Raw genomic sequence first — 27,064 nt, forward strand, 5'->3', positions numbered from 1 at the left:
CCAGACAAACATAAGCTAAGGGAGTTCACAGCCATGAGACCCACCCTCTACAAGAAATCCTCAAGAAGGCCCTCATACCTGAAAAAAAAAAGGGAGAAAGGGGTTACAAAGTATGGCGTAAGGAGATAAATAGGTAGACAGAATCAGAGCAGGATAGCAAACACTCAAGTATAGCATTAAAGACAAAGGGAAGGAAAACACCAAAGACAAAGATAATCTTGTCATTTTTAACCACAAACTCACAACACAAGATGGAATAAGATGTGAGAAAAACAACTTTGGAGACGAAGAGGAAAGGGACTGAATCTACTTAGTCTAAGGAAATAATAGGCCATCAGAAAATGGACTATCGTATCCACAAGATTTTAAATACAAACCTCACGGTAACCACTAAACAAAAAGCAGAATAGAAACATGAATAATAAATAAGGAGAAAACAAAGAAACACAACATAAAAAACTACGTAACTCAATTAGTAGACCAAAATACACAGGATGAGAAACAAAGGAAATGCAGGAGAACCAGAAAACAAGTGATAAAATGGCAGCATGAAGCCCTCACATATCAATAATCACCCTAAACGTAAATGGATTGAATTCTCCAGTAAAAGGACACAGAGTGGCAAGATGGATTAAAGAACAAGACTCAATAATATGCTGCTTCCAGGAAACACATCTCAGCTCCAATGACAAACACAGGCTCAGAGTGAAGGGATGGAAGATGATATTCCAAGCTAACGGCAAACAAAAGAAAGCAGGTGTTGCCATACTTACATCAGCCAAAGTAGACTTCAAGATAAGACAGGTAAAGAGAGACAAAGAAGGGTAGTATATAATGATCAAAGGGACACTCCATCAAGAAAAAATAGCACATAAATATCTATGCACCCAACACAGAAGCACTAAAGTACATAAAGCAATTATTAACAAACCTAAAAGAAGATATTAATAACAACACAATAATAGTAGGGGACCTCAACAACCCACTCACATCAATGGATAGATCATCCAGACAGAAATTCAACAAGGAAACAGTGGAATTAAATGAAATAAAGACCAGTTGGACTTAATAGACATATATAGAACACTGCATCCCAAAACAGCAGAATACACATTCTAGTGCTCATGGAACATTCTCAAGGATAGACTATATTTTGGAAAATAAGGCAAGCCTCAATAAATTTAAGAAGGTTGAAATAATAACAAGCACCTTTTCCAATCACAATGCTATAAAGCTACAAATTAATTACAAGAAAAAAGCTGAGAGGGGCCAGTCCCATGGCCAAGTGGTTAAGTTTGCGCACTCCGCTTTGGCGGCCCAGGTTTCATCAGTTCAGATCCTGGGCATGGACGTGGCAGTGCTCATCAGGCCATGCTGAGGTGGCATCCCACATGCCACAACTACAAGGACCAAAACACAAAAAAATATGCAACCATGTACTGGGGGGATTTGGGGAGAAAAAGCAGAAAAAAGAAGATTGGCAACAGTTGTTAGCTCAGGTGCCAATCTAAAAAAAAAAAAAAGAAAAAAGCTGAGAAAGGGACAAAGATGTGGAGATTAAACAACATGCTATTGAACAAGCAATGGATCATTGCTAAGACAAAAAATAACAAATGTTGGAGAGGGTTTGGAGAAAAGGGAACCCTCACACACTGCTGGTGCGAATGCAAACTGGTGCAGCCACTATGGAAAACAGTATGGAGATTCCTCAAAAAACTGAAAATAGAAATACCATACAACCCAGCTATCCCTCTATTAGGTATCTACCCAAACAACTTGAAATCAACAATCCAAAGTAACATATGCACCCCTATGTTCATTGCAGCACTATTCACAATAGCCAAGACCTGGAAGCAACCCAAGCGCCCATCAGCTGATGATTGGATAAAGAAGATGTGGCGTATATATACGATGGAATACTACTCAGCCATAAAAAAGACGAAATCATCCCATTTGCAACAACATGGAGGGACGTGGAGGGAACTATGCCAAGCAAAATAAGCCAGTCTGAGAAAGACAATCACCAGATGATTTTACTCATATGTGGAATATAAACAAACACATGGACAAAGAAAACAGTTCAGTGGTTACCAGGGGAAGGGAGTCAGGGGTGGGCACAGAGGGTGAAGGGGAGCACTTATGTGGTGACAGACAAGAAACAATGTACAACTGAAATTTCACGATGATGTAAACTATTATGAACTCAAAAACAAACAAAAACTAAAAAAAAAAAGACAATTTTTGTGCATTGAAGGACAATATCAACAGAGTAAAAAACCCACAGAATGGGAGAAAATATTTGTAAATTACATATCTGGTAAGCAATTAATATCCAGAATATATTAAGAACTCCTACAACTCAACAAACAACCCAATTAAAAAATGGGACAGGACTTGGAAAGACAGTTCTCCAAGGAAGATACACAAATGGCCAAAAAGCACATAAAAAGATGCTTATCATTAGTCATCAGGCAAACGTAAGTCAAAACCACAGTGAGACAACATTTCACACCCATTAGGATGGCTATTACCAAAAAACAGCAAACAAACAAAACAGGAAACAAATGCTAGTGAGGATGTGGAGAAATTTGAATTCTTGTGCATTGCTGGTGGGAATGTGAAATCGTGCAGTCACTGTGAAAAACAGTGGTGGTTTCTCAAAAAATTAAACACAGAAGTACCATACAATCCAAGCAATTCCGCTTCTGGGTATATACCCACAAAGAATTGAAAGTAGGGAAACAAGGTATTTGTGTCCATGTTCATAGCAACATATTTGCAGTAACCAAAAGGTAGAAACAACTCAAATGTCCATTGATGGATGATTGGATTAACAAAATGTGGTATATACATACAACAGAATACTATTCAGCCTTAGAAAGGAAAGAAATTCTTACATGCTACAACATGGATGAAACTTGAAGAAATTATACTAAGTGAAATAAGCTAGACTCAAAAGGACAAATACTGTATGATTTCACTTATACGGTGTACCAAGAATAATCAAATACATAGAGACAAAAAATTGGACAGTAGTTACCAGGGGCTGGGGGGAGGGGAATGGGGAATTATTGTTTAAAGGGTACAGAGTTTCAGTATGGGATAATGAGAAATTCTGGGGATGGATGGTGGTGATGGTTGCACAACTTGTGCATATATAATACCACTGAACTGTACATTTAAAAATGGTTAAAATGGTAAATTTTATGTATATTTTACAATTTTTTAAAAAAGGAAAAAATCCTTTCCAGCTATCAATGACATAGTGCTTATGGTGACAGCTATGGAACTGTGGCAGTTTGCCACCTTAATGTCCACTACATTTTACATGAGAGGTTCAAGCTCCACTCCATTTTTGGAGTTGTAGTTTCTCTTTCTGGTCTACATCAATTCCTCTCTCTCTGCACACTTCCCCTCCTCTCCCTTGCTACTCTTTCTTAAACCCTTCACCTCCTAGGATGGGAAGATTCAAGAAGGAGACAAGTTTTTAATAGATTTCCTGAATACTAAAAATTTCCTTCTATTTTTAATATGCTAAAATGTTTTTCTTTAATCCTGAATGATTATTTTATTAAATTTCTGATGCAATTATGATTCTAAGCTTTTTTTCTCTTTAATCTGTTCACATGGTATGTTATTATAATGGGTTTTCTGATGAACCATTCTTGCGTTTCTAGGACCACCTTACTTGACCGTGTTATATACTGCCGCGTTTGATTTTCTATTTAGGATTCCTGTATTTATATTCATTTCTGCTTTTCCTATACTATCCTCTGAGGTTTTGTGAGGGTCTGGGATTTTACCCAATTTAGAAGCTGCAAGTTAGCCTATAACTGTTTCACGGCTAACAGCAGTAAGACATGAGACTTCTGGAACACAAAGGACTTTACTGCTTACTGCATAGCAAGTAGCATGAGTATCATTTCCATCAGGACCTCTTGACTCTGAAGTCCCACAGAAGCAAAGTGAAAGGTCTCAGATGGATTCTGCACATGCTGTGATTTGTGTAGCAGTTGGGCTTGGGGAATTCACCTCTCTTATACAAGGCTTGATCATTGTCTCAAACCTTATCCTTCAAGACTCACTGATAAATGGCCCTAGCAAAGTGGTCAGGGCCTTACGTTCTTGACATAACTAGCAAGAACATATACGGAGTCTTAGGGTCCAAGGCAGATTGCCTTTCCCAACTTGGTTTTATATCAAGGTTACACTAACCTCAATTAACATGATGAACATTCTTTTCTTTTTTTTTTTGAGGAAGATTAGCCCTGAGCTAACATCTGCTGCTAATCCTCCTCTTTTTGCTGAGGAAGACTGTCTCTGAGCTAACATGTGTGCCCACCTTCCTCTTTATATGTGGGATGCCCATCACAGCATGGCTTGCCGAGCGGTGCCATGTCTGCACCCAGGATCTGAACCGGCAAACCCCGGGCCGCTGAAGCAAAACGTGCGAACTTAACTACTGCACCACCGGGCCAGCCCTTGAACATTCTTTTGCCCTAATCCCAGAAACTACTTGGATAAGCTGGAAATTTATGTGTTGAAGTTTTGGTAAAACTCACAGTAAAGTGTCTTGTTTTGGAGGAGGAAGGGGAGAATTTTGAAGTGGTGATCATTTTCTTTTAACAGTAATTTACTTTCTATTTTTTTTCTTGAGTGACCATTTATATTTTTCCAAAAAATTAATCCATCAAGTTCTCAAATATATAGTCTGCTTTTATAATTTCTTGAAACTACTCTATCTCTCTGTTTCCTTTTTCATTCAAGATATTATTTATTTGTGCTTTTTCTTTAACTATCTGTTTAGTAAGTTTTTTACCCCTGAAGGATCAGCTTTTGGTCCATATTCTACAGCTCCTGCATGGGAACTAACTACTTAAATCCTCCACATATCCACTAACGGGTTCAAAACTGGCGTGGGAACTATTATTCCTATTCGTCCTGTTTTGTGGACTGGTCAGCACACGTTCCACCTTCAGAATCTCTGTAAAAAAAGTAGGTACAAGACTGTGTTCCCCAAACTCGAAGAACATTTCCAGCTATTTCAGAACCTCCTTATCTTGCACTGATCTAGCAGTGACAACAGGGTAGGTCTGTGGGCTTTTGAAGCAGAGTAATCATTCAGCCAGAGAATGAGATGCCTCATCTCATCCTTTCAAGCACCCCCAATCCAAGTAATTGTCTTGTTACCCACATCCATCCCTTTCACTTGGTTTGGAGAATAGACATGCTGGTCCAATTGTCTCTCAGTAGGCCTTAGTGGGGTGCAGGGTCTCGTCCAATTTTTTCTGATTCTCTATAGAATGTAGGATATTGGATCTTCTCACGCTTAAGGCTCTGGTTGCTAGGGGAAGGAAAAAGTTAGAGACAGCTTGGAACAAACTGTGTACCAATATTTGTGGAAATGCCCTTTAGGATAAAGAGTTTAAAACTGAATAAAGCCACCCAATACAATGATATAAATACTATAATCTGGATTGTACTTAAGAAAATCAGATATCTCAAATTCATAGAAACAGAAAGTAGAATGGTGGTTACCAGGGGCTGTGGGGAGGAGGAAATGAGTTTTTTTTTTTTAATGGGTATAGAGTTTCAGTTCTGTAAGGTGAAAAAGTTCTGGAGATCCATTGTACAACCATGTGAATATACTCAAAACTACTAAACTGTAAACTTAAAAATGGTCAAGATGTTTAAAAAAAAATCAGACATCCAATATCAAGGTGACATGGGGAATTTATTTTGTAGAAAAGCAACATCTAGAGAACGCCACAAACAGCCCTAGTATGTCTAAAGTACTATATATAAAAATGACAATTGCTCACAATGACAATACTGAAGCACTGAAAGAGACGAAAGTACTTTCTGAATCCAAGTAGTTAAGTTATACCCAGTGTGGTTTTAATGTCCTTATATATCTCAAAGTTCTAATACGCTCACATTTGGTAAACCGCATAACCAGACATCCAATCACATAACCTCGGGTGATACACAACTTGGGGATATCCAAGTCTTCTGGAAATAGAGAAACTTACTCATACTCACATGGATATCTCCACACAAATATTTTAAAATTCCAATTTCTTGGTCAAGTGATACATTGCTTGAATTCATTAAATATATTTAGACTTCCCCATTATACAAAGTTAAATGTACACCTAAATTACTAAAAAGTGCTCACTGTGGTTTTACGGGAACATTAACACTCTGAGAAAAAGGTTTATGAATGTACTCTATACTAATCGCCTTTTTAATTTAAATCTAAATTTTCCCCTTCTATTTTATAACCAGTTTTGTGATTTTTTTGTAAGAAATCTATGCCTTCTTAATTCTTACAGATTCTTGTCTTTTTCTCCTCATTTTTAGGTTAAATTCAGTTCAAGCTTTACGGGTATCTTAGGCTTTGTGCATGTTCTGACTCCTAAACACCAGCAGTTGTTCAGAGGCCTAAAATCCAGCATGGGAATTACTGTATTAAATTAGATCTAAGAAAAAGCATTAAAGACATTTTCCTGAAATATACAGAACATGTCATGCCAAATCTCGTGTTTATACAATAAACTGGTAAAACTGGTAAATTGCACATATAGCTTATATTCCCAAAATAGAATAACTTAAATATAAAAATGTATCTTTATGTTACCACCATAACTGACCTTATGAGCATAATAAATGGCAATATCCAATACAAAAATCACAAAATCCACTAACCTTAAATGCTGCATACCACAGGGTACAAACTCTCATCTCCCTATGACCTATTCAAACTATAAACAACATTTTTTAAGCTACTCTAGCATCTAGACCCTATTAGAAATTTATACGAAACACAATTTTATGTTCAAATATGGAAATAAGCAACATAATTCCAAAACCCAAAAGAATCCCAGCATTCTGTAAAAAGAAATATCCCCAGCGGCTACATCCGTGGTCACTAGCATCATTATGCAGCATCTCAGGTACCTTAAAGGAGAAAAAAAAGAGCAACCTTTAAGTTTTCAGAACCACAGATTAGTTTTTAGAAGAATTTGCAAGAGAGAATATTAGCTTTATATGTAGCTGGATATACTGAGTGAATGCCTTAAAACATGACCACATACATATTGATGTTAGCTAATAATGTCACAGAGCATTTCCTAGCAGTTTAATTAACAATGATTATTCATGGTCTTCTCAGCAAGTCAAAATTCACATCGGTCCAATCTGCTCCACTGTAAAACGGGGAGCTATCTGACTACCCTGCTTCATTTACTGCCTGTATCTGAACTGAATATAACATGTGGCTTACCTGAAGTTCAAAGACATGGAAACTTACACTACATAAAATAAAATTTTAGCAATTAGATTGGCTAGGATTGTTATGTGGACTTGGGTGACAAAAGGATGTGACTCCTTTGCCCATTAATAAGGAACTTTTAAGCATTCTGAAGTACACACCGCATGCCAACAACATGTGGCTTGTGCTAGGTTTCCTACAAATCTATGCACAATTCAATGCCTGATTACTGAGATTCTACTCTCAAAAAAACACATTGAAAGGGGGTAGATATTTCTGTGAATCCTGATACACATTAGGCAGGATAAAGATGTTCTTGTGATGAACAATCCAAAAAGATAAACTCTAAAGGACCTATATTGTATACGCTACCTTGCTGAGTATAGAGTCACTCCTCATCACTACTGCATTTAATTTAAAGCCTTTTTAAAAATGAGGTTTCACTGAACATTTTCTCTATTTTATTCTTAGTCAATAATGTAATTTGATTTCTTAAAAACTTACCATATCAACCAGAGCAACATACATGAATAAGCCAGCAGTAAGTGCAAAGATCCACATAGAAACATTTTCAGCATAATGACCAATGAAAATTCCTGTTGCCATTCCAAGATATGCCAGCATGGCTGACAAAGCATTATAAAGAACAGCCTGCTTAACAGTCATGCCAGCCTTTAGTAAAACAGCAAAGTCACCTTTAACAGAAAACAGAAAAGGGGATAAAGTAATTGAAAAATCATTTTTAAGACACATACCCAAGAGATTTCCCAGATTCAAGAAATTCTCCAATTTTTTTGCAAAAAAAAAAGAAGTGAAATTAAGACTTACCCAGGGACAACAGTATTAAGCAGTGTAAATCACCCTAAAAGCTCTACAAACTACGATATTTTTTCATCTAGTTTTTTGTGAGCCTTCCACTTTGTCAACAAATGATAAATACCACGAATCTACGATCGCACTCTTGCACTGTCTTCAAGGAGCTTACGGTTGGCCACAAAAGGAGGGTGAAGAACACACATGAAATGATCAGCAAATGACAAATGCAATATGTAATTAAGAGCTAAAGAGTATGATGTACTATTTATAAAAAGGAGAAAAAGAGGTAAATTAAGATGGGAATAGTTAGGAGAGGCTTCATGGAGCATGAAGGATTGAGAATGTGAAACATAAACCAGATGCTGAGGATTACAGGCACTGAACAGACAGGTGGGAGGCCTTCTGAATGGCAGAACACATGCTAAGCAACAAAAGTGAAAATGGCATCACAGGTGTGTGTGAATATGTGTCTATAGGAAGAAAAACAAGGACATGGACTGGGATCCAAAACAATTCTTGGAAGGTTTTAAGTCCTGGTGACAGAGAAGAAAAACGTTCAAAATGCAATTCATCAACTTCCCTTTCCTTCAACTCCAATGAGATTCTCTTTGCCAACCTCTCTCTGATAATGGAAGATGATTCCTTTGATTCCTGTGGTCTTATATTGTGTGTATGAAGATAACGACCACTGATGTCACCAGGATGCTGGTAGAAGATATTTGGTAGGGGGAGAGGATGAGAGCGGGGCCCCAGGTACTTCTTTGGCAACCCCACACAGGTAATCATGTAACTGTATTCAGAGTCAAAATTCTGGCTGGAAACAAACTTGTGCTCAGTAAGAAAAGAAAGCTCGCTAGGTTAGCAGATGTACAAGAAGGCATAAAAGTTAGGAGGAAGCTTGCGGGAACTACTGTCGTTAGCAAAAGCCAGTGAAACCAGGACACTTCATCCACCTGGAAAATACTATTTATATGGTTCTCTTACCTAGTTCATGAGGCAACTCGTGACAAAACACAGCAACAGAAGTACTTAAACCACTCGATAAACCTTCAGTAAAGGCAGCACCTGTGTAAAAATCAACCACAAAAAGTTTGGCTACATTATTTTGTTTTGTTTTGTTTTAAATCCTACGAGCATAAAAATGAGGTAAAAGAAATAAACTACATTCTGGTTGTGAATAAACAGAACTTTCCCAACTGCACTCTGTATCTTCTTTATAAATAGCCTTAGATTACATTCAATTAGGTTTAAATTTCCCAAAGGAGCACAAGTAGATATGATTGAGAAAGGGAAAGTTCCAATATGCCTTAGAGTGATTAGATAATCTTATACAAACCTGAGAAGTAATTGCTACTATATAAAACACTTATTTAAAAACATAAAATAAGCTGATACAAAAAGTTTAGGAAAAAACTTAGCAGTCAAGAGTACAAATATGTTTCATTGGTCTTGGAAGAATCCACTATGTAATTAGGCTTGTTTACATTCATTCTTTCACTGTCTCATAAGAAGAGTCTAAGACAAACCGCTCCTCTCCAGCTAACACATTATATAACTGATTGCATTTGCACATCCTCCTTTGTCATTTATGCTGTGCACAATAGAGGAGGAAGAGCACCAGGCTCCCAGGGAACCAAGCTGTGATGAGCTGGCCTCATCACAGCTGGGCTACAAAACAGCACTGCCTCCTTGGGCAAGTGGTTCCCCACGCCAGGCCTCAGCTGCCTAATCTGTAATTATTCCCATGGTTCCTTCCAGTTCCTTCCTTCTAAGATTTGTAAGTATTCTATTATCTCTCAATTGTGGCGTAATAATTTAATAGCAAAAATTCTATAGTTCTTTGGAGATTGGTAAGTGAACTTATCAGACACACAAAGATTCCTTTAGCATAAAAGATAATGGAAAAGATTCTTTTACCTTAATAAATACTGTTCATATTGCAGATAAGCGAATTTAAATGTATAGGATGAAAAAAATAACACATGCTCCATACAGTTCAGAGCCTGATCTTAAGACCTGGCAAATTAAAACAAATTTTGATACTACAATTTTAGGTAATGGGCTAGGTAGAGCACTTAATCTTATCTAACATTTATCAAGTACATCATTGTCAAAGTAGCCAAGGAAGAAATAATATTTTGATAATCTCAGAAATTAGTAACCTTATCAAAACCAACCTATTCTTTGTCAAAATTGGACTGGTAGTTTAATGTATCATTTTCAGAGTTAACCAACAAGGGGCAAATATGTAGATGTATACCAATCGCTAGGCCATCGCTGAAATTGTGCAGGCCGTCGCCCATTATCACCATCCAGGCCAATGTGGCGATGCCAGCATCTTTCAGCTCCTCCCGAGAATAGCGCTGACTGTGACTGTGGGGGTGGTGGTTTTGGTGGTGGTGGTGATGGAGAATATGATGGTAATCATGATGGTGGTGAATGAGATCGTCTGACTGGCCGAGTGTATCATGGAAATGCGAATGGCATTTATTCTTGCACCCTCTGGGTACATATTCATTGTAGACTTCTTGTGGATGAGCATGAGCTATCATGACCTCTTCTTCTTCCAAGATTGCTGGCTGTTGAGAATCAAAGTGGGAGGGCTCTTGTGAGTCTGCTCGTAAATAGCCTTCAGGTCCTAGGTATAAACATAAAGGACATTGGGACAGACACAGAAAGCCGTGTTAATGTGCTTGGACACATTTCAAACATTCCCACTGACAATTCAAGTCAAAAAAGATCTTAAAGTGGGGCTGGCCCCGTGGCCGAGTGGTTAAGTTCGCGCGCTCCGCTGCAGGCGGCCCAGTGTTTCGTTGGTTCGAATCCTGGGCGCGGACATGGCACTGCTCACCAAACCACGCTGAGGCAGCGTCCCACATACCACAACTAGAAGGACGCACAACGAAGAATATACAACTATGTACCGGGGGGCTTTGGGGAGAAAAAGGAAGAAAATAAAATAAAATCTTTGAAAAAAAAAAAAAAGATCTTAAAGCATGGTGACTCTCTCACATACACCCGCAGAACTAAACATTAGAGGATTATTAATGAAAAACATCAATAGGTTTTAATGAATTTTAGAAATTAAATGATCTCATATTAGGAATAGATTTTAAATTGAACTTTCCCTAGCTACCCCCCAGATCCTCCCTTAATTTCTTCTGCCTCCCTACATTTTAAAAGATGACTTTTTTCCTGATTATAAAAGAAGCATATACTTATTTTAGAACAATATTTAAGAAAGATACTGAAAATCAGAAATTAAAAATATGCATAATCCTGTTGTCTGACTTCCTCTTTTTTGAGGGCAAAATTCAAGGAAAAACAGAAGAATGTGAAATACCATCATCACCAAAAACCACTGTGCAAAGAAAAGCAAAGTGCAACAATACGATTGTGTTTTTCTTTGCCTTGTTCACTGGTATCACTTTTCTTGGGAGCAGTCCTGACACTGTGGTCCAGTTCTAGAGCAGCTGTGTCCTCTCATCATTACGTATTCCAGTGGAGGCCATTAGAAAGGTTACAGAGAGAACAGACGCAGGAAGAAGAGCAAGAGCATTTTACTTGGCCTTTAGACAAAAATAGCATGTTGGACAACAAAAGGTGGACAGGGAATCGTACACACAGGCAGTAGTAAAAATAACGTCTTCTCCCTCCCCTGTCAGCAACTATCTACTGAGCACCTACTCTGGCCCAGGACCCTGCCTGGCACTGTGGATAGAAGGAAGCGTGACGAAGTCTCTGCCGTCAAGAAACTTAGGCTCTTGTGGTAAGGGAGCCACCTACTAAGGAAATACATGTATAAGGAAGGTAAGATTCCAGGGGTCCTGGTGAAGAGTTTGGTTTAAAATTTTAATCTTAACTGAATCTGTCCACAAGAAATGCCAAGCTAACAGTCAAGTTACAGAAAAAATAGTAACTTTACAGTGGAGAAACATGGTAGACACAACCTTAGCCAAGCGATCTAAATTAACGCCACCAGCGTATGACAAAGAGCATCATGTTGGGTGGCACACCATGTCACTAAAAAGGATACAATGACACTGTGCTAATTCTTGCCCAAACTAATCAACCTAATTACAAAAAAAAAAATTAGACAAACCTAAAATGAGGGGTAACTAGATGCAACATTTGATCCTGGATTGTACTCTGGACCATTTTTTTTCTTTTGTGGGAGGAGGGAATATAAACGAATTTTAAAGACAATCGGAAAAACACGAATAAGGTCTGCAGACTCATAATGGTATAGTATCAGCATTAATTTCCTGATTTCAGTAATTGAACTGTGGTTATGTAAGAGAATGTCCTTTCTTTTAGGAAACATATACTGAAGTATTTAGGGATAAAGAAGAAACATGTCTGTGACTTACTCTCAAACAGTTTAGGAGAAAAAGTGTGTGCATGTGTACACAAAGAAAGAGAATGATAAATGTAGGTAAAATAACTGAGGAATAAAGGAAAGGGACAGGAGTTCTTTGTATTATTATTGAAACTTTTCTGTAAGCCTGAATTTACCTCAAAATAAAAAAAAGTATATAGAAAGAGAAAGTAAGTATACATAGAAACAACCTACTCCCTGGCAATTTAAAAGAAAAAGTAGCAGATATTTTTTTTTAAAAAAAAGGGGGGGACATGGCCCCATCTCTTCCAGACAGTCCAAGCTGCCTGCAAATCAAAGAGCAGCGAACTCCCTCCAGGCCTCAGACTCATCAGGACTTACGATCATCTGCATCCACTTTCTCCTCATTTGTTGAAAGTTGAGATTCATACTTGGACAATTGCTTCTTAATCTCCACGTCATCATCATTTTCAGGTTTTTTCTGATTCTAAAATAACAAGGAAAAGCAGTATTTTAAAATAGTTGATTTGCTTACGTGTACAGCTTTAAATAAACAGTTAAGCAAAAGATAAAAAGACAACAGAGTAACAGATCTCTATTGGCATAAAAGCCATTTTATTAAGGGCAGGGCCTGTACTTAACTTGCACAGCATCTAGTAGTGTGTATTAGGCATAATAACTGTCCAGAAAGGCGAAGCATCAATGCCTCAATAATGTAAAAAGTAGAAAAATCACATGTTCATCTTTCTGAACGTCCCCTAGGCCATCCACTCTAAGTGCGATCTTATATAAGCTACACAGCATTCCCTGGGAGCTGGTTAGAAATGAACAATTTCAGGCCACAGCTTAGACCTAATGAATCAGAGCAGGGATTTTAACTAGATCCCTGGGTGACTCACACATACATTAAAATTGAGCCCTGCCTCAGGTTATTAATTTAGAACCAGCTAGAGGCATTTTGTGATCTGCTAACCAACTGCTTGGTTTCCTCCATCCCTCTTTTGGACACTAAAACTCCACACTTTTTATAATATAAAACTATACTGTGACACTGACATGTATTTGTTATTAAAACTAAAACACTTTTCCTATAATAAAACACCATTAACAAGCTTTCTCTTTTTAAACAAATCTCTATTAGTTAGCCTTGAATTTTTTAATCACCTGAATACCATGCCTGAGATACTGTCCCTATCTCTGAGCTCAGGCATCAAGGTCACTGTTTGAACAATGGTGCCTGTGTCTTCTTTACTTATGTAGAAGATAATATTCAAAATGGTGAAAACTGTCACACAAATAATAGATTTCCTATTTGCATACCTTTGAATATGGCTTAAACAATCACCCCCATAGCTGAGATTTCATTCTAGCTCTAACAGCATATAAAATATCTGTACATTCTTAGCTTATAAGAGTTTTTAAAGGCAAGCACACAAATACTTATACCTACCCCTAGAATAATGCCTCAGAGAAAGTACTTAAATATTTGTGAAAATAAACCAATTCAGGGTATTTTAAATCACTTTAGTTGATGCTTTATTTCTTGCTGGGCAAGGACTCTCTTTAGAACTTATAGTTTAACCAATTCTTTCATTCTGACAGGAGATTTTCACATATTGAGGTATATGGGGTAAGTTCTGGTTCAAAATTGATTTGGATTGAACTAAAGAAGACTGACTTACAGCCTATCAAAAATACACTGTACATCTGCTTTAACCATGAAAGAATGCACTCTCTTAAGAATGCATACGTCCCCTCCTACACCCTATTGGTAATGCCCTATTTGGTAATGCTTGCATTAGTCCCTCCTTCCACCTCTGCAATCAGGGTCATGCAGACCTGCTAATTTGCAACTGAATACCTCTTTGAAACTTTGATGAACATGTATCCTGGGTGTGTTTAATGTATGTTCTTTGTTCTAAAAAGGAATAAGAGTGTTCTGAAAACCATGGTTCTCCAGACCACTTTCTTCCTTTGTGGAAACTGCCTTCCTGGGTTACAATCCTCACCCTGGCTCAAGTAAAACTCACCTTATCTCTCTTATCTAGAGAATGGTTATTGATTATTTTGCCGGCAATACAATGTAAAACAAGATACACATGGTCTCTGCTTTCATGGAACTTATCACCTACAGCAAGGGAGGCTTTATAGACATAGCGAATACACAATTCTTTGATTGCAATTTTTGATACATTTTACAAAGGAAAAACAGAGTGCTATGAGAGTGTATAACAAGAACTAAGTCCCAGGACAGGGTTCCTTGAGAAAGGGATATTTATACCAAGACCTAAGGATGAGCAGGAGTTTGCTGGGGAAGGGCGGGGTGGGGAGTGGGGGTGGGTATGTGTGTGGAGAGGTGGAAGTATTATTCCAGGCCTGGAGAATGGCATGTGGGAGGGCCCTAAAGCAGGAAAGGGCCAGCCCCCTCCTGGAACTGAAAGAAGTTCAAGATGGTTGGGGCCTAGTAGGTCAGACACAAGCAGCTAGAGATAAGGCTGGGCAGCTGGAGGAGACCAGACGAGGCAAACCAAGTTAAGAGTTGTGGACTTTGTCCTAAAAGCAGTGAGAAGTCACTGAAGAAAGGATTTAAGTTGTGGTATACAACCTCATCAGATTTTCACTTAAATAAATTACTCTGCCTGCTCTGCTCTACTCTGGATTGGAAGACAAAAACTAAATAAGGTAGACACCCCAGTTTGGAGGTAACTGCCGTCACTCAGGTGGGAGATAAGCATGGCTTGGGCTAGAATGATAGCAAGGAAAATGGACAGAAATGGGAAGACCCTGGATATATTTAATAAAACTAGGTTGAATATGAGGATGAGGGAGACGTTAGAGATGATGCTCAGATTTCTAGCATGAGCAATAACCTTCACTGGTAGGAAGAAAGTTTGAGGTTGAACTTGTTATAAAGGTCTATCTATATCAAATATGAGATGTAACCCTAATTTGAATATAGAGATTTCAAATTGACATGTATGGCAGATGACTTAAAGCTAAGATATATAGACTCTCCCAGGGGTGCACGATGGATGTCTTAAGGAAAATCCTAAGTAAAATGTTCTGTTACGAGGCTGGAGAGCTCCTAACACTCACTGTATAATGAATAGTCTTTTTTCTTTTTGAGAGAACCAAACGAGATTAAAAACTTTTAAATAAGTAACACTAAGATCTGGATGCCCTTGACCAAAGATACTCAATATATTCTAAAAAGGAAGAGAACATGTAATGTTCACAAAACTCCTGTGGGAAGTCTTTCTCTAGAAATTATGCTTATTTTCTGTTTAAAGTTTTTTATACATTCAAAAAAATATTTACCAATCATCTATTATGTGCCAGATGCTATTCTAGGCATTGGAGATACAGCACTAAAAAAGACAGAAAGGTCCTGGTTCTTAAGAGCTTTAATTCCAGCAGAAAGTCTTTTAGAACAGAGATTATCAAATTTCTTTGACTACAACCCACAGTAATATATGTAACATATACACTGTAATATACTGTAATATTACTGTTGCATTTAAAAACACGAGTCATGACACAGATTGATTTCACAGCTCACTAAGAGTTATAATCTAGAGTTTGAAAAAGAGCCTGTTCTGTATTAGATAACAGAGAGCCTACCTCTTAGAGTCCCATGTGATAGAGTGCCAGATTAAAGAAAAGCTATTTTACAGTAAAATTTGAAAACTAAATTGAAATTAGAATGTTAAATAAATTATGGCATTTCAACCAGAAACATAGTAAAACAAACAAACTTCCAACCTACCCCCCCCAAAAAAACTATAAATGATCATGTTTTTTTACAATAAGAATAATTCCAAAGAACATAAAGAAGTAGAATATATTCTCAAACCAGTCCAAGAAAAGCAGCTGAGACAATGGGAACACGGAAGATGACTTCCTGGATTCAGAATGAATAAGCTATTCTTATTTCACTTCTTCCCTCTAAAGTTAGGTCCAGTAAAGAGAAGGTTCAAATGTTGCCACTTGAGGTTTTTTTTTTTTTTTTTGAGGAAGATTAGCCCTGAGCTAACAACTGCCACCAATCTTCCTCTTTTTTTTTTTTTTTGAATGAGGAAGACTGGCCCTGAGCTAACATCTGTGCCATCTTCCTCTACTTTATGTGTGGGATGCCTGCCACAGCATGGCTTGCCAAGTGGTGCGTAGATCCACACCCAGAATCCCAACCAGCGAGCCCCGGGCCGCTGAGGTGGAACGTGTGAACTTAACCGCTGCGCCACTGGGCCAGCCCTGCGACTTGAGATTTTAGTGGATGCAAAACCCATAAGGGTAAATATTCACAGGATGGAGGAGGAGGCTATTCTCCTGTTCACACATGTACTTGTTTCCCACCATGAGCTCCATGTTCACCAAGAATCAACTATGTTAGTTTTCAAACCTCTTCATGCCAGTTATACTTGTTACTATAATTGCACAATTTAATTACATATTGCTCAAAGTATGAAATGATGGTGAGAATAGTTACTCCTATGAAAACTTAAGTTGGCTGCTTTTGAGAGATTCAAGGGCCAGTTGCTAAAAAACAAAGTCTACCAAATTATATAAGGCAACCACTGCATAAAATTTTTAAAATTTCCACAATCTAGACTCTACCCTCAAAATAGCTTTATAAGTGTGTAACCTCTTGGTCAATTTTAGAGAAACCAAAATTGGAAATTGTACATGAAGCAGCAAGGCTATAGAAAAAAAATGATCATACAGAACACCTACTCAAAGAAAATCTTGGTCAACACTGAATGACCAGAATATGAGTGTATGAATATTTTAGTAAATTAAAATGTCCAAGATGTGTACATGTCATTGTTAAAGAGTCCCCACCAGGACAGTCTTATGACTGACTTGCCCGGTCATATCAGATTAGAAGAGGCAGATAACCACGGGTGACTCAAGGGCTATTTTTATCAGAAATAAAGAGCCTACTGTTCGGCTTCATAATATTTTCTGGTGGCAATTCGCAAAGGGCAAGTCTGTGAAAGTGATATATCCTTTGAAAGACAACAGAATGGTCAGCTACTGGGTGAATAAAGTTAATCGTAACTACCAATGAATGTCAACAGTGTATCCATGATGCTTTTTTTTTTTTAAAAAAAAAACCCACTTCACTGAGGTATGATTGATATATAAAAAGCTGTACATATTTAATGTACACAGTTCAATGAGTTTGGGGATAAGATACATCCGTGAAACCACTGCCGCTGCTAAGACCATAATTACGATGCTTCTGATCTTCAAGGCCCTAATTGTGCCTTGCTTGGTCATTTACATAGACGCTGATCCTTCAGTTCCTACCCTCTCATGAGTTTGAAGGGAATACTGAAGACAGAAAACTCCAGGGTTATCAAGATACAGAAGTGCTCTCCATGAATGCCTCTGGGAGCAAAAACTATCTCAAAGGTACTGAACTCCACCTCAAATGAAGATCATACACTCTGGACAAGCTGTGTTAACAGTCTAGCTAGAGAACTACTCTAATGAATGTCTGATGCATAGTAAGTACTCAGTACTTTTTCTTACCTTTTTCTTCTTATCTTTAAATTGCTTGATCAATGTGAGTACGTGTTCAACAAGAAACATGAAATACAAGCCTCCTAGAGCTGTCAAACCCTTCCACGTGGAATCAAAATAGGTACTTTCTTCTATGTTTTGAGAGGACAGATGACTGAAAAGTGGCCCTCTCTTCATTTCCATTGCTGGTTCTTCATGGCTGTGACTATGGTGGTGACTTGCATGAGACTAAAGGAAAAACAATACATATTTTATAAATTCATTAGTTTCATACATGTCAGAAGAACTGGCTAAGATAATAAGGTCAAATTGAAACCATTCAGAATTAGGCAATTAATGGGATACTTGAGAGCTGAGGGGAAGTTTAGGACGTTAAAAATAAAATGGCCTGCAGGCAGCTAGCTATCTAAAGCTTAACATATATAATGTTCTAAGGCACTTAGAGTGGATACGTTTAGTGTTAAGACAGAGGCATTCCCCAAGGACTCTCATGATATATAGGTAGTGGGCATTTTCAATGTTGACAAATTACCATGGCCACAAATAAAAGGGACGGCCAGACTTAACAGGCATGTAGTGTCTACTGCTTATTCTCCCAACTGAAAAGCTCATACCAGTGTTGTCAGTGTGCTTACAAGAAGCCCAGTCTGTGTAAAGGGGCCCAGCAGGTACCCAAGATCCAGGTGCACCACTCCAGCAGCCTGCAGTGAGTGTGGTAGGAACTCTTGCCACTGCAAGTTAGGGAACTGAGTGTGGAGCACACGAATTGAGGTGAGATTGGGGGAGGGGAGTGTGTCATAGGGTACACCCATGCACATGCCGCTTCAAGAAGCACGTGTTCTTGACCATCTGCCATCTGGCGGTCAGGGAGCTTATCCTAGCAAAATAGTTTTTCACTACAGAATGGAACACGATGAGGTATGCAGGGCTCCAGGAATAGAGTGATTTCTTTTTCCCACTTACCTAAAAACCTCTAAGGGAAACTTAAAAAATGGGATCCAAAGATATTCTGCCTGAGCCTCTATCCCAAACATTTAATGGAAATATTAAATAAACTTTACCAAACTTGTTTTATTTAAGAATTTACTTGTGTCACAAGTGTAAATCTCTAAATCCACACATAAATTCAACTCTGAAGAAAAACAAGTTTTTTTTGGTACATAAAAAGTCACATTTTTCATTTCTGTGGTAATCACACTAACATGTAAGCAGATAATTCACACTGTGGAAGTCTGTCATAGTAATAATATCCAAGCAGAATTTGTCTCCTTTTATTAACTGGGCTCCAAAAAGTTAAATTAGGCTGTATTTAGTAAATTCCCTCAAAGAGAAAAGGAAAATAAAACCCATGTATTAAGACCTAACACAAAAATACAGCTTTCAGTTACCAAATATATTTTAAAATCAGTTCCTCTAAACTAAATTTCTAACCTTTTATAAATATTGACACAAAGAATTCTAGTACAAACCAAAAAAATATGTATTTTTTCAATGTTGAATAATAAAACACACTAACAGGACAAATTACCATACTTACATGTGGAAGAAGGTGTAAAAAAGCATCACCACTCAATGTCCCAACAGCCAATGCCACAAGGAAACTTAGGAGAAATTTGAAAAACACCCGATTCATGAGTGGCACTAAGATAACACCCAGCAAAGACAGGAAACTGATGATGGAAATGGCTATAAAGCCACCAACCCAGGCTGTCAAACAAAACACAGTAAAGGAAAAATCTTTCAATTGATAAACTTTAAAAGAGTGACTTTGGAGTAGCATAAAGCAACTTATAAAAGAAGGGAAGCTAAAGAAATACAAACTCAGTGAAGGAGGACTGTGGTAACAGAGCAATTACCGAGAAACCTGATGCTAGCTCAAATGAACAACATGACTGAAGCTTCCAGGTGAAGAGCACAAGTCTAGCGGAAGATTCTCCAGATGGGAGTGAAAGGGGGGAAAAATGGTTACCAAGGACGATCTCTGGCTCACGTGGGAACTGAGCTTTCAGACTCCCATAGCAGCTAAATTATGAAAGAGAAGAGAAAGAGGAAAGGAGGAAAGGGGGGAAGGAGGGAGGAAGGAAGAAAGAAAGAGAAGGAAACCAGGAATTCAATAATTTCCTCAGTAAAAGCAATTATTTCTTCACTATAGTTTTAGAGGAATGCAGCTCTACGCAAAGCAGAGCTTATCCTAGTTTCATCTATTAATAGCGACGTACCAGAATTAAGCTCCTAAATAGCAGAAACTAACTCTGACCTTCCTCCTCCTGTAGGATGACCTCAGACAAGTTGCAATCTAAGTTTGTTTATTTATTTATTTATTTTAGGGTAAGGCTAACACACTTGGTTCTTCACATTTAAGGCAGAGAACAATTAAGATGATATACTTGGAATTACGCTGAAAAACGAACAGGTTGATGTAAATATAAGGAAAAGTACAACAAAAGTCTATCTATTGAAAAATATTTTTACATAAAAAAAGGCAATTCTACCTATTTGTAAAGAATAGGTCTTTGGAGGGATTTCGGCTTTCTTTTCACTTGTTGTATGAATCAGACACGATCTGGCATCAATTTGATTGATGATGGCTGGGCAGAGGTAGTTGAACTCTGTTGCATTCAGCGGGACCTGGATGCCCATGCCATGAGACGTGAGCAGCTTTGACGCGTTGAAACACTGAAGGAAACAAAGCAGTGAAAATCACCAAAAGGCATGCCCATTAGAGAATCCAAAAGAGCTGTTTGATGACACAACACTCTTTCCTTAATGAAGCTACTTCTTTGCTTTTTTTAAGTTAAAGCAAATTACAATCCACTTTCATTTGGAGTACTTTGGAACTTGCTTCAAGACACCTGGAGATACCATGTCACAATGGTGGAATCCCACCTCCTCTATTTCTTCTTGGGAGAAAGCCTCAAGTAGAATAAGCCTGAGGATGAACAGACATTCACAAGCCTGTTAATTCATCGTATAAACCTCTTAAGGAAATGAGCTTTAATTTCGAAATGGGGTTCATTAGAGATTGAGAAATACGTTCTTTTAGTTCTGATGCTGTGTTAACCTGGCCCAAACAAGCCCGAGACTCGTCACTCTTCCAGCAATGATCATACTTGCAAAACTTAGCTCTGTTCTGTCTACATACCTGGCAAAATAATACTCTACAATGAGAGAATGTGAAATTATGCAGATTACTGTGGTGGAGGGCAAGCCTGGTTAATAAAACAAACCTGTACCAGCAGGCAGTTGTTTCAACAATTTAATTAGAGGACAAGCTTAGTTTGAAGAGAATCTCCTCTGGGTAATCTAAGCTCCCCTCTCCCCCCAAAATTGGTGGTAGTACCTGTTTCTCATCTTTTGTAAAGTTATTTTAAACTCCCACAATGCCTGGCCAATACTACTCAGAACAAACTTCATCACTGGTGTTGCTATGGGAATGACTGTTAGTAGGATTATCCCAGAATTAGTACAGTCATGTGATGGTTTGAATGAAGTACTTAAGTTTTGTTTATTAACTTATACCAAGTAATTCCTTGTTCTTGATATCTCTCAGCCAAGGCAAACTGTGTAAGTCTGGAAGTCTAGTCTAGGAAAAACACGTGAACTCAGAACCTTACTGCCCACACCTTTCATTTGTCTACCATGTTGTTCTTAGCAGCTGCTCCGATTTCTATCACTCCACAAGTCATTGTGATTCCTCTGCCAAGGAGGTAACACTGTTCTTCTTGCGTTCTTCAGCCCCTTCAACTCCCCCTTTCCCTAAAACATGGATTCTAACTCCTGCTTTTTTAACCTGTTTTCTATTTTTTATTAATATTCACCTTTCTCCAAATATAAGACTTTCTCCAAAAATAACCCTCATATCTGCTTTCTATACTTATTTTAAATTCTACATTAGAAGATAGTTTTAGCAAGCAGCACTATTCTCACCAAAGAACTACCTCTCGAGTTTTCTATCAGGAATGTTGACAACATAGTAGGGACACTTTGGGCCAACTGCTTTGATGAGAAAGCAGAAATTCCCTTTTCCTCGCCGTTTTATTTTTAAACTCTGTACAACTAGATACAGAATGGCACTGACAGGACAGACAAGCAGGCCTATTGATTAAAATAATAAACAGCACTCATCTTACCTCCTGAGTATTCTCATTTGTGTTTCTGGAATACATAAAGCCTTTTCTGGGCTCACTCACAGAGTCATTCGTTTTCCTACTAGCGGGCCGGCTCATCCGGCTTTTTCCTGTGATACTGGGTGGAGTGGAACTGCTCACGTCTTTGGAGAGAAGTTTTCCAGGTTTTGGAGTTTCTATTGTCTCTAGAAAGTGAGTTCCTTCAGAGACAGCGTTATACACAGTTGAGGTCACTTCACTAGCAGCAACACCATCTTTGATGAAAACATTCCTTCTAGCATTGGCATGTTCTGATCGGTGAGATCCTTTCCCCTGGGTGTTTCTAAGATCTTTACCTGAACTCTCCAAGTCGCGGTCTGGACAAAGACCTTTCCGATTACTTTTACTGGAAGCAGCATGATTATGGTGAGAGTGATGATCATGGTCAGAGTGATGCTCGTGGTCATGGTGTATATGGATTCTCTTAATTTTATCTATGCCTATATTTTGAAGCAATTTTCTGAACCCTTCAACTGACAAGGAATTATTTTCTCCATAGCGACGGAAAAGCTGCTGTAGATGATGCTGTCGTGTGGTAACTGCCAAGTCAACATTAATGCCAGATTCCCAATTTGGAATAACTTTCTCAGTGGTCTGAGGGAAAGCAGTTGCTGGTTCTAGTTCATGAAGTGGATTTGTGACTGACAAGGTGAAGGTCAGGATCAAGATTACAGATAAATTCCTTGCCATTGCAACTTCCTAGAGGAGACAGAAAAAAAAATTCTTGCCTTCACTTCTAAACCAATTTTAATTAAGAAATCTCATGCTGAAAATTGATGTCTAGTCAAATGATCAAGGTTTTAGAGTATCATTTAGTGTGATGTGTAGTGCTCAGTGCTATGAAAATACAGAGAACTAGAATCCTAGGCTCTACCCTTGCATTGCTAAAACACGTGAAACCACTGGAGGACAGTTGAGTGCCAAGAGACTCTGCAATTAGTGCTGTAAAAGCAACAGTAATTCACAGACTGGAGAGATCCGTGTGGCGACAGCCATACTGGCAACTTCTTGTGTTCAGAACAGTGATTCAAAAGCAAACGAAACCCAACTACCACCACCACCACCATCATCATTTGATAAAACAATCTTTTAACATCAAAAAAAGTAGAAATGACAATCTCAGAATAATTCACATTTAAAATATTTTCTTAAACTGTACACAAATCAATTTAAGACTTCTTTCACCCATCCCACTTGTCAGTTTCTTGTGTATCCCTCAGGATATTTTCTACGAATACTCAAGTTGATATCCACTTTAATGACACAAATGGGATCTTTTTTCCTACTCAACATATGACACCTTTCCATGTCAATACATATATAGATTGATCTCATTCATTTGAATAACTGCGTAGTAGTTCGTTAAGTAATTAAATTTCAAAAAAACCTACCTCGTTCTAACGTTGCTATAAACCAATGAAAATTTTATCATACACTACCACTCATCCACACAGTACTGTTTGGAACCAAAGGCTTATGCTCCGAAGAGGAGTTAGGAATGGAGCTGAGCCTTGAAAAACAGAATTTAGTTAAGCAGAGGAAGGTATAGTCCAGATAAGCAGACAGACTGATATCTCAGGACCCAGCAGACATCTAGCACCATAGATGGTGATCGTGACCAAACTCATCGGCCTTCTGTGAAAGACAGAAAGGTCAGGTTCTGGAGCGAGACAAGAGCTAGGGGCAACAAGCTCTACCACTTTCAGCTGTTCTGCCTTGGACCAGGAAAAGCTGGTAATACCTATTTTACAGGGTGACTGAAGAAACCGCATGAACGAATGCATGTGGAAGTGCTCCATAAACCGTCATGTGTTGTACAATTGCTGCTTATCATACTGGGAGGAGTGGAAAATGTAAACATATAACTACTAAAAGGCTAGACTCCTCAAACAAGAATCTTCGGGGCCTGAAGTTTTGGGAATTCAGTTAACAGGCAAGAGAACCATTAAGAAACCATTCGAAGGAGAGAGGCAAGGAGCGGGCTGGGTGGGGACAAGCACAGACGGTTGACTCAGGGAGCAGCTCCATGCAGCTCAGAGCCTTTCTCCAGGGAGGATGCTTAGGGCGGTCGCCGATTTGCCGCCCGATCTCCTTGCCTGCAAGTCAGCGTGTGTTGGAAGAAAAAAGAAAGCCGAAGGACAAAGGCCTGGAGAAAGGGGCGGGTGGAGAAAACGAGAAAGAGGGCACAAAACTGCTTCTAAGGGCTTTTTATTTTTCAACACGACAGTACCTTCTTTGAATGTGAGATGAACAGGGCGGACAGCTTTCTCAGAAAGTCCCCGAAGCCCATCTGTGCACCCCAAACTGAGAAGTCCGGCCTCCCTGGCCCGCGGGGCTCCCCTCTCCACCGCCCCCTCCCGGACCTGCGGGACTCACCTCTCCGCGGCCTCGCCGTCCCTCCCTCGGCCCCGCGCGCAGGTTGTTCCCCGCGGGCGGTCCGGAGAGCTCGGAACCGGTCCGTGCTTCTCTCTTTGAGCAACCTCTACAGGGCCCCGAAAAGCGGCGGTCTCATCGGCCCAGCTGCCCCTCGGCCCGGGGTACCGCCACTCAGCCACCGCGAAGCCGCGCCCCACGCGCCCTCGCTTCCCGGGAGCAGGAGGACAATTACTAATTGCCGCCGCGCGCAGCGCGCCGCCGGGAACCACCGCCTCCGCCGGCCGTGGCTGCGGGGCATGCGCAGTGCCGTCCGGGACCTGGTCCCCGGCAGGCGGATCCGCGTGTCCGCCTGTTCGCCGGCGCCGGAGCGTGAGACCACTTGGGGGCCTTTTCCTGGAGCCCCTCTGCCACTCTGAGGACCGAGACTGGCTCGTCGAGCCTCCCTACCCCCAGACTAGGCCCGACCGCTGCGGGGAGCCCGGCCGTGAGGGGCGTCAGGACGTTCCTAACACCGTCCCGGCACACGAGCCCCGGATCTTTTTGGAGGGTCCTGAGCTCTCCGGTCGGGCTTCGCTCCTGGGACAGAGGCCGCGCTTGCGCGCCGGGCCAGGGACCAGAAGACGTCAACCGGCAGCTGCAGCGGGGCACGGAGGACTACTCGGGCGGGGGCGGGGGCGGGGGCGGGGCCGGGGCCGCCTCCACTCCGCCCCCGGCCGCCTCAGAAACGCGGCGCGGATAGCGCCACGGGAGGGGCGGGCGCGGGAGTAGTTCCGCTCCGAGGGCGGAAGTGCACGCCCAGGCCCCAGCCGCTCACCGGCCAGCAACATGGTGGCGACAGTACTGGAGGCTTCTCACGTGTTTTGCTGCCCGAACCGGGTGCGGGGAGCCCTGAGCTGGAGCTCCGGGCCCGGAGGACTTCTGGCCTTCGGCACGTCCTGTTCCGTGGTGCTCTATGACCCTCAGGTAAGAGAGGTGGCCAGACGCCTGACCCTGTGTGCTGGGGCCGAATCAGCTTGGTGCACTCGGAGCGGACTGTAGACGCAGCTCCGGAGCGAGGAGGCCCGGTGTGCAGTCGGGTCCGCCTAGGGGAGGCTGTCTGGGCGACGGGTCCGCCGTAGGCGCTCCGGGCTTGCCCCTCGCCGTCTCGCGTTCGGCCATCAGTGGCCTGTTAGCACCCCTTAGGAAACCCGAGTGATGACCACCTCTTCTGAAGCCTTCGTGGGAACTGTAGTACTGGTAAAGAATCAGTTTGGGTTTTTTAAAAGACTTGCTGTTTAGGTATGGATTAAAGATATTATCATACAGATGCTATCTCATTTCTATATTTCCCTCAGTGTTATTTAGTCAACTTTTGTTGTATTGAATTTCAAAAAAATATTCTTTTAGCTTCAGGAATGGACATTTTAAAGAAAGTGCCATTGGAGTGAGTGAGGGTCATAGGGGATGGGGATCCTAAGTTATAGGGCAGAACTTAACCGTTACCTGAATTTCACCCAGTTGATTATTTTCTTGGCTCTTTCCCTACCAGGCTTCTCTAGTGACTAATTTTTGCATGCTTCCTAGAATTCATTATCACCCATTCCAACTGGCTAATTTTGGACGATAGAGTTAGTGTTGCTTCTCAAAAGGAGCCACAGTATAAAAAGTAAAGTGTTGGAAATTAAAATGCGGTACAGGGGATAGCTGTATTTCTTATTGTAATGCCTTATTAACTTGATTAAAAATTCTTTTATCCTTACATCTTTTGCAGATTCAAATTTATATGTAAAATATTTGTATTCACTTTTCCTTGTCTTGAATTTGCTTGCTTCCTCCCAGTTCTTGTTTCTTGTTATTGCCATGCACTCTTCACTGGCAAGAGAAAGCACATAAAACCAAAGGTAAACTTTACAGTGGCCATCAACCAAGGACCAACTTAGCTATAGGAGCCGGTCTTTCTGCAGCCATTTAATGGATTTGTGCCCATACCTTCCATCAAATTTTAATTTTTAGTGATAACCTGGTGGCTATGTTAGAGGATTTTTAGCATATCAAAAAAGAAGTATATTGAGCCTAAGAAGTACTTTGTTTTGTTAAATATTGGCAGGTTGGGCATTTAATTAAGTATAAGAATAAGAGCATGTCAGATGCTAAAATAAAGTTTTGGGGATGGTGTTCATTCAGCAAATTTTTGAGGACCTGCTATGGGCTGGTGATGATGACGCAAAGATAATGGGTAATAATTCCTGCCCATCAAGAAATTCTCAGTCTAGTGAGAGAGACAATGGACTAAATTGTTTCCCAACCTCAATAAGCCATGTGTGAAATATATGTTTATGCAGTTTTACTTCTGTATACTTTTTTATTAGCCATGAGAATTCCACTTGGCATATAAACAGGTATGGAGTCAGTGCTTTTGGCAATAGGTGGAGAAAGGGGCTGTAAAGAAGAAGGCACTGTAGTCACAGAGGTAGTATCTTCACCAGCAGGTGAAGTAAAGAAATCCCAAGTGTGGAGTGATGTTGGTGGAAAGCAGCAGTCTGAGGGTCTACTGGGAACCGGGCTGTCGGCCCTGAAGGGATCTGATGC

At 39.9% G+C, this 27,064-nt stretch overlaps 2 protein-coding genes across 7 annotated transcripts in view; one reads left to right on the forward strand and one right to left on the reverse strand.

The window, feature by feature from the left end:
- Nucleotides 1-5,715: 5,715 nt before the first annotated feature.
- SLC39A6 (solute carrier family 39 member 6) lies at nt 5,716-25,254 on the reverse strand. Its single transcript, XM_023647670.2, has 10 exons — nt 24,497-25,254; nt 22,085-22,819; nt 20,447-20,630; nt 19,492-19,661; nt 17,964-18,182; nt 12,810-12,915; nt 10,350-10,727; nt 9,074-9,154; nt 7,778-7,968; nt 5,716-6,960 (listed from the first exon to the last, which is right to left on the reverse strand). The coding sequence occupies exons 2-10, from the start codon at nt 22,808-22,810 to the stop codon at nt 6,808-6,810; spliced, it is 2,208 nt and encodes a 735-aa protein (XP_023503438.1). The 5' UTR covers nt 22,811-22,819; nt 24,497-25,254; the 3' UTR covers nt 5,716-6,807.
- ELP2 (elongator acetyltransferase complex subunit 2) overlaps nt 25,058-27,064 on the forward strand; it is a 44,955-nt gene continuing 42,948 nt past the window's right edge. Inside the window, exon 1 of one of the 6 annotated variants that reach the window (XM_001916080.6) lies at nt 25,058-25,459. In XM_001916080.6, the coding sequence (XP_001916115.3) occupies nt 25,322-25,459 (138 nt within the window). In that variant the 5' untranslated portion in view covers nt 25,058-25,321. Of the gene's footprint in view, nt 25,733-27,064 lie in introns of all 6 variants that reach the window. The other 5 variants (XM_070220941.1, XM_014727704.3, XM_023647666.2 and 2 more) reach the window with 5 other exon arrangements.

The sequence above is a fragment of the Equus caballus genome, chromosome 8 (genome assembly GCF_041296265.1).
Source record: "Equus caballus isolate H_3958 breed thoroughbred chromosome 8, TB-T2T, whole genome shotgun sequence".
Classification (NCBI taxonomy): Eukaryota; Metazoa; Chordata; class Mammalia; order Perissodactyla; family Equidae; genus Equus; species Equus caballus.